Here is a 17,297-nt window from a genome sequence, read left to right as displayed (position 1 = left end):
TTCACGGTAAGTATGTGTGGTCTGTTTTCACGGTAAGTATTTGTGGTTTGTTATCACGGTATGTATGTGCGGTCTGTTTTCACGGTATGTATGTGCGGTCTGTTTTCACGATACGTGTGGTCTGTTTTCACGGTAAGTACGTGTGGTCTGTTTTCACGGTAAGTATGTGTGGTCTGTTTTCACGGTATGTATGTGCGGTCTGTGTTCACGGTATGTATGTGTGGTCTGTTTTCACGGTATGTATGTGCGATCTGTTTTCACGGTATGTATGTGCGATCTGTTTTCACGGTATGTATGTGTGGTCTGTTTTCACGAAATGTGTGTGTGGTCTGTTTTCACGGTATGTGTAATCTGTTTTCACGGTAAGTATATGCGGTCTGTTTTCACGGTAGGTATGTGTGGTCTGTTTTCACGGTAAATATGTGTGGTCTGTTTTCACGGTGAGTATGTGTGGTCTGTTTTCACGGTATGTATGTGCGATCTGTTTTCACGGTATGTATGTGCGATCTGTTTTCACGGTATGTATGTGTGGTCTGTTTTCACGAAATGTGTGTGTGGTCTGTTTTCACGGTATGTGTAATCTGTTTTCACGGTAAGTATATGCGGTCTGTTTTCACGGTAGGTATGTGTGGTCTGTTTTCACGGTATGTGTAATCTGTTTTCACGGTAAGTATATGCGGTCTGTTTTCACGATATGTCTGCGTGGTCTGTTTTCACGGTATGTGTAATCTGTTTTCACGGTAAGTATATGCGGTCTGTTTTCACGGTATGTATGTGTGGTCTGTTTTCACGGTATATATGTGTGGTATGTTTTCACGGTTTGCACAACTGCTACACAGATATTACCAATATCTCACATGCCATTCTGCACCATTGCAATGTAAACTGACTAGTGGTTTCTGTCATACTTACTTCGTTTTCTAACTACATGATATAAAAGTACCGTTTCATAACTTTAATCCTTCAAAATTTCCATACTGATTGTCTTAAGAATTGTATTATTAACCACTTTAAAAATCAGACTGGAAACCTTTTCCAGATGTCTTAGCTTGTTTTCGTTTATTATTTGTGCTGTCTAGTCAGGTTATGTTTGACAAAAAAAACAAACAGTTTATTATTTCTGTAGGATGTCCTGCAGCTGTGTCATTTCATTCAATTCTGTACAATGTTCTCCAGTTTTACGAACGATGATGAAGTTCAATTGTATCAGTGCGATGTTAATATGCTATGTGTTTTAATACTTTTCAGCTAATGACTTATGGCTATGATTTTAATGTGTACCGTTTCATAAAGAAGCCTTAGAGTTTGATAAGCTGGTTCATTTAAAACTTTATGTGGTGAACACATGTGTATAATTTATAACTAATAACGAGAAGACTGTTGCGAAAAAAAAACAAAACATTATTCGCTAAATTAAGTTTTCTAAAACAATAAGGAGTTAAAATTGCCAAAAAGTCAACCTAAAACATATTAACGGTTAAAATGGCAGAGATTATCAGTAGTGAAACAAATTTAGTACGTTAAATACTTCATCGATAAGCAAACGTAACAAAACACTACTTAACATACAGCAGGTTGCCGTGCACGCTGTTAAGTAGCGTGCTTTATAATGAATATACCTGTTATGTGTGTATGTATATAGTCTAGTGGCTTTAGCGTCTGCCTGTAGGGGCTTAATCTGTTAGGGAGTGTTCCTTCAGGTGTCTGACGTAGTTGCCCCTCCTATTCTTATCCACTTTATTTATCTCCAAGCGCATCTCTTTATCAGGCATGGCGAACACCATAAATTCCATTGGCTTTCCCGCAATTGTAAACTATCTGGGTTGATTGCGCCTTTAAACTTGAAGCTGTGCGGGAACAATCGTAAATTATCTTCGAAGGATGCCACAACTTGTCAGAGCCACTGGATTTTTGTAGAATATTTAGTTATAGGTTGCTGGAGAAAGGATCCTATCTGAAAGGGAGTTTTATTTACTTGTCAGATGGCTACTGTGCAAGCGAAATGTGAGGTTTTTCAGTGGAATATCCATGACCTTTCCAAGTTTAAAAACTGTAACATATAAAGGTAATATAACACATAAGTGTAAATAAATCTGAGCTAAGTGACTACAGTGTATTTAACGTTCTTCACTATTAATTAGAGAACAGTGGAGATGAGGCAACAGTATATTTTAAACTGAATAGTTAAATAATAAATCGGTAGCAAGGTATAATCGCCTTTGAACTTATACCTGTGCTTCCAATATCTATTTATAGAAAAGTTTTTAAAATATCACAAATAAAGGAAACAAATGACATATTTCCGTAACTGTTATTTACGATTTACATTTGTCAAAGCTGTTTAATACTAACGTGCTTTCAAAATGTTGTTTACAACTGGAAATTTTTATCTATTTTCACTAATTCTATAAATGTTTTTGTCAAGAGAGAGACGTACTATAAGAGAGAGACGTACTATAAGTGTTGTCTTTTATATTTCCATTTACAGAGTTTGCATTTGGACATTGAGACCGATGTTGACTAAACTTTTTATATGTGAAGATAAAGCATCGAAAGAACACACTCACTTATGTAAAACAATTCTGTTTTTTTTTATTTCTTTCGAATGTTTAAAAGTAACCACTTGGAAACACGTAGCAGTGGGCTATACGATTCTTTAAGGGACTATTTTTTCAGGAATAAGTAAAATTATTGCGCGTATATTTAACGTTCTCCACCATTCACTGGATTAGTGTTAAGAACATTTCTTCAGACGCATGTTGAAGCTACCAGAAATTTTCTACTTTCCTTAACTTATTACATGATAGGACACGTAAAAGTGTACACAACAACGTAGGAAAAATAGAAGTTTTTCTTTTTAATTATAGACTTAATTTCACCATCAATTAAGCCTATTTATCCTTTTAGATTCACTGCATATATTTTGTGAAACGTAGGTTAAAAAAAATATATGAAATTATTATGTTTGAGAAATGTTGAATTGGTTGTGATTTGGTCAAATTAGCTATTTTGTTAGTGGTAGATCGCCATAACAAGAGAAAAGGTAAGCTTCACTCAAACAATTAGAAACCAGTTTTGCTTGCATTCTTCAGGTCAACAAATGTTATGTGAAACAGAGTTCTTGTACATTTCTATGGGGATATTTTATAAAGCTCAGTTCGTTCTGGAACAGTGGACGAACACAAGTATGTAACGAAGGATGCTAATACCATGTGCATACATGACTGAAACACAGCTTTATCGCTTTTGTTCTTGAACTGTCTTAAGTGTGCTCTTCTCTATCAAGTACAAACAAGCATCAGTTCATTCTTTACTGCTAAGACTCAAGGCGAAAATCACATTTCCACTTGCTTTGTCAGGCATTTTCCGTTTCTGTTCAGTACACACGACGTTTTTACATCTTATATTCTGTTGCAAAGATACAAAATAAAGAAACAGTAGGGTCTAGATGAGAAATAAAAAAAGAGAGACAAAAGTGAAAAAGAGTACAAAAAAGTTTTAGATCAATAGACTTTAGAATGTTTCAACGAAGAAACAGGTGATAAGTAGAAGCTGACAGTAAACCAAGTCTTTGTGTCATATAAATATTATACAAATGGACTTTTGTTCATCTCGAGTTCCTTGTGATTATTGTAAGGCTTGACACTAATATAAGCCCAGATATGGTGCATGAACGACGCTCAAAAAGATCAAGATGAGATATTAATCATACCTATCGGAGTTGTTTAAGTACATTCCTGCTATTTTTGGAAGGTCGAACGGTACTCGTCCAGCTGTTATAAAGATCTGGTCGTTGTTGTCATAAAGATCTGTAAGTCGTTGCTATGGAGAAATCAGTATGTAATGTGTGCTTACGCTCCGATAAGTACTAGCTACCAGCCTTTGTAATTTACTATTTGTAGCATTTGGGTACAAAGCACGTGTGATATCCATATTTATACACATTTACAGAGCAAGCGTTTATATGTATTCTTCAGTTTAGATGCTATTTTAACAAATTATTTGGCCACGTGATAAAAAAGGATGTTCAACACGTGTAGTCCTTGACATTCACCTGATTACACTCTCCGTCTGTCACATCTGTTTACCAAATGGCGACAACGTCACATGACATAAGTTGTTATATGGGATAAACCATATTCATTAATTTACCTCCAAGAATAAACTAATATACATCCGTATGCTCTCAAACATTCCGTTGAATATAAAAATATAATAATTTACTAAAATGTCAGGTTTTTTTTAGTACTCTCTAACATATTATTACCTGGAGCAGTGCTTGCTTTGGAGGGCAAGTAAAGCTTCACTAAATGTTTTATCAGATTTGAAAAAAAATTGCAAGATATCTTGAACCTTTCCTCGAAAACAAATCTTTAGGTATGAAAGTTTTATCCTCTTATTTCCAAAATCCTGAAACAGTTCCTGCATAATGAAAATATTTCAAATATAAATTTAATTTGCTTTCGAATATACACGGTATAAACGTGTATATATCAAAACTTTTTGGACAAAATATAAACCGGTTGTTTAGGCTCTTCTTGACAAAAAAAAGTTCTCCAAAAACATACTAAGAGTAATTATTATGTTGAGATGTACCTACGTCCATCTTTATTAGATAATCGAACTTTTTAAACAACTTGTGGCCCCATAATAAGTTTAATTAATTTATTTTCGTCACCAACCGTCGAGTAATGTTTTCCTAGAATTAAGGACGAACTGCGATCAGTATAAATTGCTGCTCCGAAAAGGTTATAAATCTAATGTTTTAGTATGCAAAATGTTCGGTGAGTAGTTTATTTTAAAGTTGCCCTCCCTATCTAACTTAAAATCTTAGGTCCGTCTCTAACTGAGCAAGATAGCTATTAGTAGTGACGTCATTAAAGATGCGGTGACATTTTGAATCACGTGATACATGGAATTTAAGGAGAGCTGTGACAGCTGTATAAATAAATATTTATGTTTTGGATATTCGCTCAAATCTACACAAGGGTCATACGAAGCAACCGTCTCTAATCTTCAACTGATAGAATAGAAGGAAGGAAGATAATCGATAGCAACCACCGCCAACTCTTAGTTGCTCTAATCGAATAGTGCAATTTTACCATCACTCTTTACAACGCACCCACTAGAGTAGCCAAGAGTTCACGATTAGTGCTATCAGTTCAGGATTAGTGCGGAGTGTAATTTTGTGGCTAAGAGACACAAATTGTGACTTTAGGGTTCACTGTCCAACACCATAACTAGAGGCCACGCTCTACCTTCTGTAACGAAATTGTCCAATAATAACCTCCCAAGCGAAACATGAATGTGCAAATCTTTAACTGAATGAAGTTTCCTTTTTTAATACGTGTAATAGTCATATGTATACGAATTTTTAAGAAAAGGTAAACGCTTATATACTTTCTCTTTTTACTATAATTCAGTCGTAGACAAGTATATATAGTTATCAATTTCATTTATATTTATTGGTTGAAACAATAATTACCGTAATACAATTGTTCACGTTCATTCTTTGTCATATATTGTTCATAGTTGTAGTTGTTCACATGTAAGTCGTGACTACGATTACTTCTTTGTGTTGTTGTGGAATTGTTTGTGTTATCAGTGCTTCATGTAGAATTAAAGTTGTGGTTATGGCTGCATTTTGTATTGTTATGAAATTGTTTGTACTGTTGATGTTTCATGGGGGATTAAAGTCGTGGTTATGGCTGCATTTTGTATTGTTATGAAATTGTTTGTACTGTTGATGTTTCATGGGGGATTAAAGTCGTGGTTATGGCTGCATTTTGTATTGTTATGAAATTGTTTGTACTGTTGATGTTTCATGGGGGATTAAAGTCGTGGTTATGGCTGCATTTTGTATTGTTATGAAATTGTTTGTACTGTTGATGTTTCATGGGGGATTAAAGTCGTGGTTATGGCTGTATTTTGTATTGTTGTGAAATTGTTTGTACTGAGATGTTTCATATGGGAATAAAGTCGTGGTCATGAATGCTTTTTGTATTGTGTTAAACTGTTTGTACTGGTTATCCTTCATATGGGATTAAAGTCGCGGCTGTAGTTGCTCGTTTGGTTGATGTGGAATTGTTTCTGTCATCAATGCTTCATAAACGTTTCTTGATGTGATTTTTTTTTAATTTTAACTTCGTAGTTTAGTGTTTTAAACTGATGAACCTGACATTTTTCAGAACCTGGTAAGAAAATCTTATCGCAAATAGGGAAATATAGCAAGTGCAAAGGCGACCTCTGCCTCAACAATAGTATTTATTAGAAGTTCCCATGCTTAGTGCACTGTTTTTTTATCCTATAAAAGAGGATTTGAAATTGGGTGTAATAGAAGGCCTGTTTAATGCTCACTTTGTTTGTGATCAAACTTCTAAGTAATTTTAGAAAACTTAATCTATAATTTGTTTAAATCTCCGTAAAGTTAATTATTGTGTAGTTTAATGTGCGGTGTTTAATTTTTACTTTTATAAATATTAATTACTCTCCCCTTTATTATGTCTTACTTTGACAAAAATACATAAATACAGTTATAATAGTATTTGTATTTTCCAGCGCAAAACCACACCACAACATTTGTATACTCTGTTCACCGCAGAGTATCGATTTCTCCAATGTAACGTTATAAGTCCGTAAATTTACGGCTGAGACAGCGAAGGACAGAAATATAAGAAACAATTATGAACTATATTTAGTTTCTGAGATCACACGATATTTTGAAATCCAGATAAGTCTATCTTATCTTATGTAATAAAATGACTGAATGTGTGGATGTTATTGGTTGTCGTGTACACAGGCATTCTGCTTAAAATATCAAACGCAAGTGAAAATTATTCTTACAGACAAGAGTTAAAAAAAACAAAAGTTGTTTATGCATGAATTCACGGGTTAAGTTCAACAGAGAATGAACTAGAGTCATGAGATGATAGTATGACAATAATCATATAGCGTGGTGCGTGTGTGTAGATAAGTGCATACTTCTTATTTTAAACAAGCCAATTGAGACGAATTTACAAAATTAGGAGCAAAGTCTGATGTTTCTCTAAATGGCCCATACTTTTGTATTTTGTTTAGAAGAGTGTATTTTCGTGCTCTGTACACTAAGATCGCAGTTACCATACGATGAACAAACACGTCCTAGATTAAATGTCGAATCCCACTTAGTCTTAGAATGATTTTGATTTAATCAGAGTATCGCACCCAAAAATGAAGCGAATAACCCTGGAGCAGCATATACATGATAAAGTTTTTCATTTTGACAAAAAAGAATTGTAATATTGTAAACTAATTCTTTGGTTTGGTCGAAATGGTCCAAATATTTTGTTCATACGTGATTCTGTATATTTAACTCATTACGGTTGTGTGTTTATCACTTAATGAGTGTTAATCATACTGGCCGTTATTACTGCAACATATTTCTCAACGTTTACTTACCATTTTGAGCTTTATTACTGCAACACGTTTCTCAGTGTTTACCATTTTGAGCTTTATTATTGTTACAAGTTTCTCAGTGTCTACCGTTTTAAGTTTTATTATTGGAACAAGGTTTTCAGTGTCTACCGTTTTAAGTGTTGTTATTGTAACACGTTTCTCAGTGTCTACCATTTTGAGCTTTATTATTGTAACAAGTTTCTCAGTGTCTATCATTCTGAGTTTGATTATTGCAACAAGTTTCTCAGTGTCTACCATTTTGAGCTTTATTATTGGAACAAGTTTTTCAATGTCTATCATTTTGAGCTTTATTATTGAAACACGTTTTTCAGTGTCTACCATTTTGAGCTTTATTATTGTAACAAGTTTCTCAGTGTTTACCGTTTTAAGTTTTGTTATTGTAACAAGTTTCTCAATGTCTACCGTTTTAAGTTTCATTATTGTAACAAATTTCTGAGTGTCTATCTTTTTAAGTTTTATTATTGTAACAAGTTTCTCAGTGTTTACCGTTTTAAGTTTTATTATTGTAACAAGTTTCTCAATGTCTACCGTTTTAAGTTTCATTATTGTAACAAATTTCTGAGTGTCTATCTTTTTACGTTTTATTATTGTAACAAGTTTTTCAGTGTTTACCGTTTTAAGTTTTATTAGTGTAACAAGTTTCTCAATGTCTACAGTTTTAAGTTTTATTATTGTAACAAATTTCTGAGTGTCTACCTTTTAAAGTTTTATTATTGTAACAAGTTTCTCAGTGTTTACCGTTTTAAGTTTTATTATTGTAACAAGTTTTTCAATGTCTACCGTTTTAAGTTTTATTATTGTAACATTTCTGAGTGTCTACCTTTTTAAGATTTATTATTGTAACAAATTTCCCAGTGCCTATCATTTTGAGTTTTATTATTGTAACAAATTTCCCAGTGCCTATCATTTTGAGCTTTATTATTGTAACACGTTTCTCACTGTCTACCATTTTAAACTTTATTATTGTAACAAGTTTCTCAATGTCTACCGTTTTAAGTTTCATTATTGCAACAAGTTTGTCAGTTTCTACCGTTTTAAGTTTTATTATTGTAACAAGTTTCTCAGTGTCTATCGTTTTAAGTTTTATTATTGTAACACATTTTTCAGTGTCTATAGTTGTATTATTGCAATACGTGTCAACACATTAGTTTTTATGAACAATAACAGCTGCGAGTGAATGTGTTTACCATGTTGAAGTTTCTAGGTCAACAAAGATAGTTGCACACGCCTTTTCATATTCATAACTGTCACACAACTTCGTTTTTGTTTCAACGAGAAAATTGTACACACTGATGAATGGTTTGGTTTGTCTGTAAACTTAAGTTTGCTTAATGGCCTTTTGTTTTAGTAAGCCTAAGTTATCTTGTAGCAGGTCTACTTACTCTAAAATAACTTTACGTGTTTGTTACGAAAATAATTTATTAAATTATCTTTGAGGTTTTTCGAGTCCGTTTTACTTCACCATCCAGTAACCTAAATTAATTTAGTTATGTGAATAATGTTATGATATCTTGTTGAATTCATTAATCTGTGAAAAGGAAAAGAAATAATTTAATATATATTTATATATACGATAATTTAGTAAATAGTTTCACTTATTATCCATTGTAGTTATAAGCAAAATGGAAATGCTATCCAAATCATCTTGGAAGGTTTTTTGATGTTAGGATAAAGTTAATATTGTGAGAATTTTTATAAATCTACACGTCTGAAGTTTTTGTTTTTTCCGTTTTTAGTTCTAAATGTAACAGTATTTATGTTGTATGGAAATAAATTCAATACGTAACTAAATCTAATTAACTTATAATTATTTTCGGGATTCACTCTTCCTTTAAAGTACAACTCACTTTGTGTTATCATTGGCAGATATGACAAAGAATGAACAGTCTTAATTAACACTCTTAGACACAGAATCTCTTATATTATACGTGATTCTAAAATAAAAGTTAATTTTTCGCGTTGAAATTTTAGTAGAAGAGGTTACTTCTCTGTGTGTATGTATATGTGTGTGTGAATATATATATATATATATATATGTATGAATTTTTCCAACTAAAACTTCTTGTTTTATAAATCAAATATATCTGTGAACTGAAAAGTATAATAATGCTTTTCAAGTTTGTTTTTTATAAACATATATGACCAAATTTTTTTCCATAATATAGATGTTGACGAGCTGATTGAACGGCATATGTATTCGGGCATTATTACACCTAGTGCTGAATGGCATCAACTATCTCATCCGGGTATCACAGCCACTATCAGCTATAGAATACGTGTGACGTGTGATCCACACTATTACAATTACACATGCACCAAATTCTGTCGACCTAGACACGATCGTTTTGGGCATCATACCTGTAGTGAGCAAGGAGATAAAATCTGTATCTTAGGATGGAAAGGACCTAACTGTGAAACAGGTAAGTGACAATACACCCAGTAAACATGGATGGGTAAAATACTTATATAAAGGTCGATTTATGCCTTAACTTTTTTAGTCGTTAGTTGGTTAAACCACATAAATGATGTACAAAACAACTAAAACATAATTGTAACTAATAATGTGTCAGGTAAGGCGACGTAAAACCACTGTTATGAAATAATGTCACTCAGTCAGCAACCCGTAGTTCATTTTGATGCAGATGAAACAAAGAAACTATGCTTTGATTTAAAGATAAAGCCTTTAACACAAATACAAGCGCGAGCACACTAACACAAAGTATTTAACTATGAAGATCACATAATTTACAATAACACTTTATCAAAAAACCAATAGGCATATCATCATTACGTCATCATCAAATAATGTTTAACGGAGCATCATTCATCGTAATACAAAATTAGACCTTTTTACAAAAACGTAGTTCAGTAGATAGCCCAGCCCAATACCAAATATAGCATAAATTTCGACACACAACGGAACATCGATAATACCTATACACATATAAAGAAAATGTAAAAGTTCAACCATGTTGAATAAACCGCTTTGCCGAATATCGAAAATGAAGAGCAAAAGGTTGTTTGTTGTTTAGTTTCGTGCAAAGCTACTCGAGAGCTATCTTCGCCAGTCGTCCCTAATTTAGCAGTGAAAGACTAGAAGAAAGGCAGCTGGTCATCACCACCCACCGCCAACTCTTGGGCTACTCTTTTACCAACGGATAATGAGATTAACCGTCACATTATAACACGCCTACGGTTGAAACGGCGAGCATGTTTGAAGTGACGGGGATTCGAACCCACGACCCTTGGATTACCTGGTCATGCTCGGCTTCGTGAGCAAATGCTCTATAAATTATCACAAAGACAGTAATGACAATAGTAAAGGGCTAAAACTTGAAGGTACTTGTTTAAATAACTAAAATACTAATTAATATTTTTAGACCATGTACTTAAAAAGGTCAATCGTGTGCGTGTCTTGATTATAGTAATTACAAGATATAATATACAAATTATTAAATAAAACACCTGAGCCCAGGCTTCAGTCCAAGCTGTGGTTAGTTGTTGGCAATTCTGCGTAAATGAAGAAGTCAGATACAGAGAAAGGTAGTCTGTGAGATGATAGGTAGAGTGTTTGGTAGCACACTCGTAGCTCTTACTGGGTAACTTGTTTGAAGGTGGTTCAACTACTGATGCTGAAAACATTTCTTATTTCATTTTACTGAGGAGTTTTAAAAATCAAAGCTCCTTCTTTCACCAGACAAGTTCTTACTCTTATTGCTGATGGTCTCGCTATAGTCTAAGGGCTTCCAGTACATTCTTTGGAGATTGGAAGTTACTTCTGTGGTAGTAGATGCTGATCGAGTGTCTAGCTGCCTCTTGAGACAGCTAGGCATAGCCAGGTGGTTGGGGCGCTCGAATGGCAATCTGAAGGTCGCGAGTTTGAATCATTTTCAGTAATGGGACATTATGATGTGATCGTCAATTCCATTATTCGTTACGATAATGACTAGTTACTTTCCTTTCAGTCTTTCACTGCTAAATTAGGGAGGCTAGCATAGATAGCCCTCGTGTAGATTTGCTTGAAATTAAAACAAACCAAGGAATAAAGTTACGAGGCGAATCCAAGGCCAGTAAGATATTCTTGAGCTTTGAAATGTAACTGCTTCACCAGAGGTAATACTCCTTCTCATGGTGGGAAGCCTTCGGAGAGGTTTTCATTACCAAATGTTTTTCTCTATTTCTGTTTTGCTGTAGAAAATACCAACTTAAATAATTGTTTTTGAGCCACTGTGGCCTATCCACAGAGCGATTGCTAAGTCTGTCAAGAGCTTGGACTCTGTGGATGAGTCCACATCTGAATGGAGTTGCTTGGCTCTGGTAAACGTGGAAGTCAACTCAGAAACCAGCACAGCAAGATTTTATACATCAAAAGCATTGATCAACAACATATCTTCATCTAAAGGTTCCATCAGGTGGAAGATCAAGTTATTTCTAATAATCTTCAGCTACTTGTCAAACAGAAAGTTCTGGGCATACTGACTTCCATCATGAAAACTTTTATTCTTTGTTTGTTCAAGAATCTAAAAAAAATACCGCTGCCTAGTTGAAGACAAAGTAACCAAACTGGTCAAGGATCTGATTTTAATAATATAAAGTATGAATTGAAAATGTAAAGGTTAGATAAATTCCAATTGGTAAAAAGTGTCATCTAACCGTATAGGTTGAAAAGGGGTCATAATTTACTGGTTAAAACCATTTCTTCCCTTTAAAAGTTACCAATCACTCATAAGACTCCAGCACCCAAAGACATGGCTTTTTCCTTGACTAATACGTTATTAGCCATTCCTATAAAAATGCTCAAAATACTTACCCTTTGACTCAGATCTATTCCTTCTACCACCATCTTCTTGTTATGTAAACAACACCCTTCAAGTAGAAGAGAAATAAGATCAACACGGCAAAACTGGATCCTACACATATCATTTTAATTGGGTTAAGCATTGCCATCCCTTACTTTTGACTATTAAAATCTACTAACGTTTGCACTGTTTCTCCTAAGAGACTTCCTCTAGTTACTAGTTTGGTGGAGTTTACAAATATTTACCATATAGGAGTTACATCTATCTTTCCTTAGTTCACTTACAGACTGCATTTTGTACTGAAACAATGTTAAAAAAACATTTACAAAACCATGTTTAAAAAACAAATTGCATGATTGAAAATATTCCATCATAATTAAATAAATGTACTTGTTATAATATCCAAGACACTGAATTTGAATTTTGTATACTAATGGTAATTTCATCTACTCATAAGCATTTTTATTCAATCAAAATTACAACGTACTGTACTACTCTTATCAAAATTATCAAGTAAAACTATTTTTTACTCGACATAGTGTCTAACAACTCCTTTTATCTTTTCATAAAATTCACTTGTCGTCAATGTTTGTGTTAAAATCGAAACATTCCCTCACGAATACTAATATAAATAATAGAGACGGTGTATCTGGCCCGGCATGGCCAGGTGGTTAAGGTACTCGACTCCTCATCTGAGGGTCGCGGGTTCGAATCGCGCTCACACCAAACATGCTCGCTCTTTCAGCAGAGGGGACGTTATATTGTTACTGTCAATCCCATTCTTCGTGGATATAAGAGTAGTCCAAGACTTGGCAGTGGGCGGTGATGTCTAGCTGCCTTCCCTTTTAGTCTTATACTGCTTAAATTATGGACGGCTAGCTCAAATAGCCTTCGTGTAGCTTTGTACGAAATTCAAAACAAGCAAACAAACAATACACTGTATCTTCAAGTAATACCTGAGAGGTCAGTAAGGTTTTAACAGCTAGATCTAATTATTTATTTCAATTCATATGTGACTTAATTTTGTTCATTATGTAATTGATCCATTGGTATTAAACAACTTGTAAGAATTCATGTAATGTTCTAACACACATATGGGACCACACCCCTATATTTATTTTATACGTGTATTGCCATATATATAATACACGTCATCACATATACTGATAGCTTAGAAAAGACTGCCTTAGGATTCCACTTATATCATTTCATAAATATCTTGAGTTACTATTCAAAGTTACAGCTTGATAGTAGTCCTATAGTAAAGTGCCACCACCTACAAGCCACTATATACTCGCACGTTTTGCTTTTCAAGCATTATAAAATAAATAATCACCGATACAATTCAATTTTGATTATCTGGATTATAGATCTAACGTATTGAACTAGTGGGCCCTTTCGTTAGTTGTTTGCGATAATGGAAAACAGTCAATGCAAAGTACTGTGTTCGTTCATATAAAATGAATGCACAACCTGACATACCTTCTACCTTCCTAACAATAATTAGTGGCAATGACTAAGCACTTTTTGAAGGCTGTTTAATTCTGTCCTATAAAACCTGCTGCACTACAACATTGATTACATCTCTGGTGCTCCAGGGAAGCCTGCACAGTGATTACTTAGTTGGATATGCATTAGTTGTATCTGCGTAACATTGTATGTTTGATGCTTGGCCCAATTGGCTATTCAAATCCCATAAATACATCAGCATATTAAGTTGCTGCCACTCCATTGAGTCTAGATTATCTACACAATTCTTAACTAGTGATGTAAGATGTGTTGTTATGAATGTATTTACCTTCAAACATAGTGTGACAAATGCAAATTTATATTTACTGCTAACATTAGTTACTTCCACTTAATTTACCATGCCAATAATAATTCCAGTGTGCAGAATAACATTGGAACTTAGTCCCCCATTGAGCAAGTAACAGCCTTTTTTGTGGATGATCTTTATCACTGTATTACATTGCACTGGTGTATTAGACATTGTTCATTAGGGTTCGGCATGGCCAGGTAGTTAAGGCACTCGACTCGTAATCTGAGGGTCACTGGTTCTAATCCCCGTCACACCAAACATGCTAGCCCTTTCAACTGTGAGAATGTCATAATATGAAGGTCAATCCCACTATTCGTTGGTAAAAGAGTAGACCAAGAGTTGGCGGTAGGTGGTAATGACTAGCTACCTTCCCTCTTGTCTTACACTGCTAAATTAGGGACGACTAGCACAGATAGCCCTCATGTAGCTTTGCACAAAATTTAAAAAAGCAAACAAACAAAAACTGTCCATAGTAAACCATAGGACACAACCTGCATACTTGGGAGTAATTGAAGTGTTGTATTTTTCTATTTCACATACACTCAAAACGTTCAGTGTTCCAAGAGGCTCTCTGGTCAACATAAGATAACTATACTTGTAACACCAACATGATATTCATCAATTGACCAAAGTGGTGCTTATGCTCAGAATACCTAATATACCGCAAGTAATATCAATGGTCTAGCTGCTTTTACATTAACTAAGAGCTTTATTTCTTTTTTTCCACTCTGGTCAGCAAAACTCAAATCCCATCCAACATTAATAGAGCTGAGCTTATACCAGACATCAGGTAGCATAAGCTATGGTATGTAAACCATGTGAGGACCTATTCATTGGATGCTAGTATGACTACATCACAAACCCAGGATTTGTGGGTGGGTGGTTGACCCTAAGCTAAATTTAAACCTGGTGTGATGTAGGTACTCGATAGGATTATCTATCCAAGATTAAATAACTGTACCTATTATTGCAGACTTCTTCCCCTCTTGCAACAGTCTTGAAGTTATCAGTGAATACCACATTATGAGAGAAACTGTCTTGGTAAGGATAAAATCTTGTAAATCCTGGTGATGTTGAATTGCTTTTCCACAATTTTGTGAATGAGGTTATCCTCGTGGTTCATCAAACCAAATGCAAGATAAACTTTATTATACATACAGTGCAAATAATCAGTAATATAAGTGATCAAGCTTTCTATGGTACTACTCTTTCAAGCGTCTGCTTTCCACTAGGTCGAATCTCCAGCACAAGTTAGTAATGGCTGTCTTGCATTCCCAGCATTTCTTTTCATTAAAATGTTTTATGGAGTTAGAGATGTAATGTCCAAACTCATAACCAGGTGTTGTTTAACCATCCCAGACAATTCCTACCTAAATCACTTCAGAAAATGATCAATATTAACCTCGAGGTTCAACCTGATTGACAATTCAAGAACACTGCTACCGACGTTCTTGCACTATATAGTTTGTTGTTGAAATATTTTCCTGGGAAAAATAGGTATTATCCACTCAAGAATAAGAAAGGAATGAAGGAAGCTAGAAGAAAGTCTTCTTAACGGCTTTCTCGACCACGTGTTATATGAAACCTGCATATATACATAAAAAAGAATAAATTCAAAATAAATACCATAACAGTACAAGAAAATAAATATGCATAGTGCATTCATATACGTCATCTAGAACAGAGTAACATGAGTTTGTTGAAAGAAAGTTACTGCAGTGAACAAATAGCTTCATTAAGGTGTCGAAGCAACTGTGTCATTATTTTGGAAGTTGTTCCACATTCTGCCAACGACACATCGAGAAACTAGTAATACGTCTGCAATAATGTATTGTCTTTGACTGGCTTTCATTCGTGGTATGGCTTTCCTAATGATTTTAACATCTATTCATCGTCTTGGAGACCTAAGCACAATTCACCAACAGTCAAGGTTGCTTTAAACTGTGTGATCCAGTCTAAAGTTAAACAGTATCGTATGGGATCTATTTATATAGCTTAACTATTTATTTGCATATCAGATCGTATGACTTATCATTAAATTCCTGTTTTACAAAACAATGATCTGGTGGAGTAACTTATTTTATAACAACGCTTTTAAGTTGCCATAGGTAAAACATTAAAAATTCCGACTAGCCTTTAATTCTTTTGTGTAGTGTATTTCGCTGTATGATGTAAGTTGATATGTTTTCATAAATATGTTTATTTTAGATTTATTTGTTCACGTTGTTGCCAAAGAAAAAAACAACTCACCTTCCTATTCATCGGGAAATTCTACTTCTTATGGTAGGGTATTTTGATGAATTCCCTTACAAGCTAGTTAAATTTCATTTTGTTCTTAATCAAGTAGTTGGAATTTGGATTTTCAACCTGAAAAAAACCTTAGGTGCATATAAACTAACAGGCTAGATTAGATTCATCTAGGGTTCAAATGTAACTTTATTTAATTATGAACGAAGGAAAGCTGCTAGCAATCAACATCAGGCGCCACTTCGATTGTGTCCACCTTTGAACAGAATAAGAGAAAAGGCTACCACTGTTATAGCTCATGCAAAACTGGATAGTGGAGCGCGATCATTTATATCATGGAACAAACGTTGGACCTTTCGATTCACAGCTCTAAACGTTAACTACTGTACCATAAGCAGCCCACCTCATCAGGAGAATGATATTGATCTTGTTTAGTGCCTTTTCTATTACCTTAAAAAAATTGAAGTATGAAAGTTATAGACCCCGCTGGTACAGCGTTAAGTCTATGGATATACAATGCTAAAATCAAGAATTCAATTCACTTCGGTGGGCTCAGCAGATAGCCCGATGTGGCTTTGCTATAAAAAAACACACATGAAAGTTATATACATTTATTTGGGCTAAAATGACTTATTTTCTTTGCTGCACCCTACCCAAACTTTATCTTGTTTCAAAAGTCTAAATTATGCTTTTGTGTACTTGGAAATAATATAAATATCTACTATCACATTCTATGTTACAGCCGTGTGTAAAGAAGGATGCCATCCTCAACATGGACATTGCAATAAACCTGGTGAATGTAGGTAAGTCATTCTCTGTTGATGATAACATAAGGAAATATTATCGCTAAATAAAAATGCTATATAAATCTGGCTAGTGAACTTGAAAACAAGCGACAAACAAGACAGGGATGGAAGCGGACAGATGACTTGATCCACTAATGATCATATAGGAAACTAATAATTTTCGACTTTACA

General features: G+C 34.3%; 1 protein-coding gene across 4 annotated transcripts in view; it reads left to right on the top strand.

Annotated features, from left to right (window-relative positions):
- Nucleotides 1-17,297, top strand: part of LOC143222971 (protein jagged-1-like) — a 152,562-nt gene that overhangs the window by 63,559 nt on the left and 71,706 nt on the right. For all 4 annotated transcript variants that reach the window (XM_076450254.1, XM_076450255.1, XM_076450253.1 and 1 more), the window contains exons 3-4: nucleotides 9,621-9,875; nucleotides 17,063-17,123. In XM_076450254.1, coding sequence (XP_076306369.1) covers nucleotides 9,621-9,875; nucleotides 17,063-17,123 — 316 coding nt within the window. The remainder of the gene's footprint in view (nucleotides 1-9,620; nucleotides 9,876-17,062; nucleotides 17,124-17,297) is intronic.

The sequence above is a fragment of the Tachypleus tridentatus genome, chromosome 8 (assembly GCF_004210375.1).
Source record: "Tachypleus tridentatus isolate NWPU-2018 chromosome 8, ASM421037v1, whole genome shotgun sequence".
NCBI lineage: Eukaryota > Metazoa > Arthropoda > Merostomata > Xiphosura > Limulidae > Tachypleus > Tachypleus tridentatus.
The sequence above is the reverse complement of the archived record's forward strand: the minus strand, read 5'-3'. Positions and strand labels throughout refer to the sequence as shown.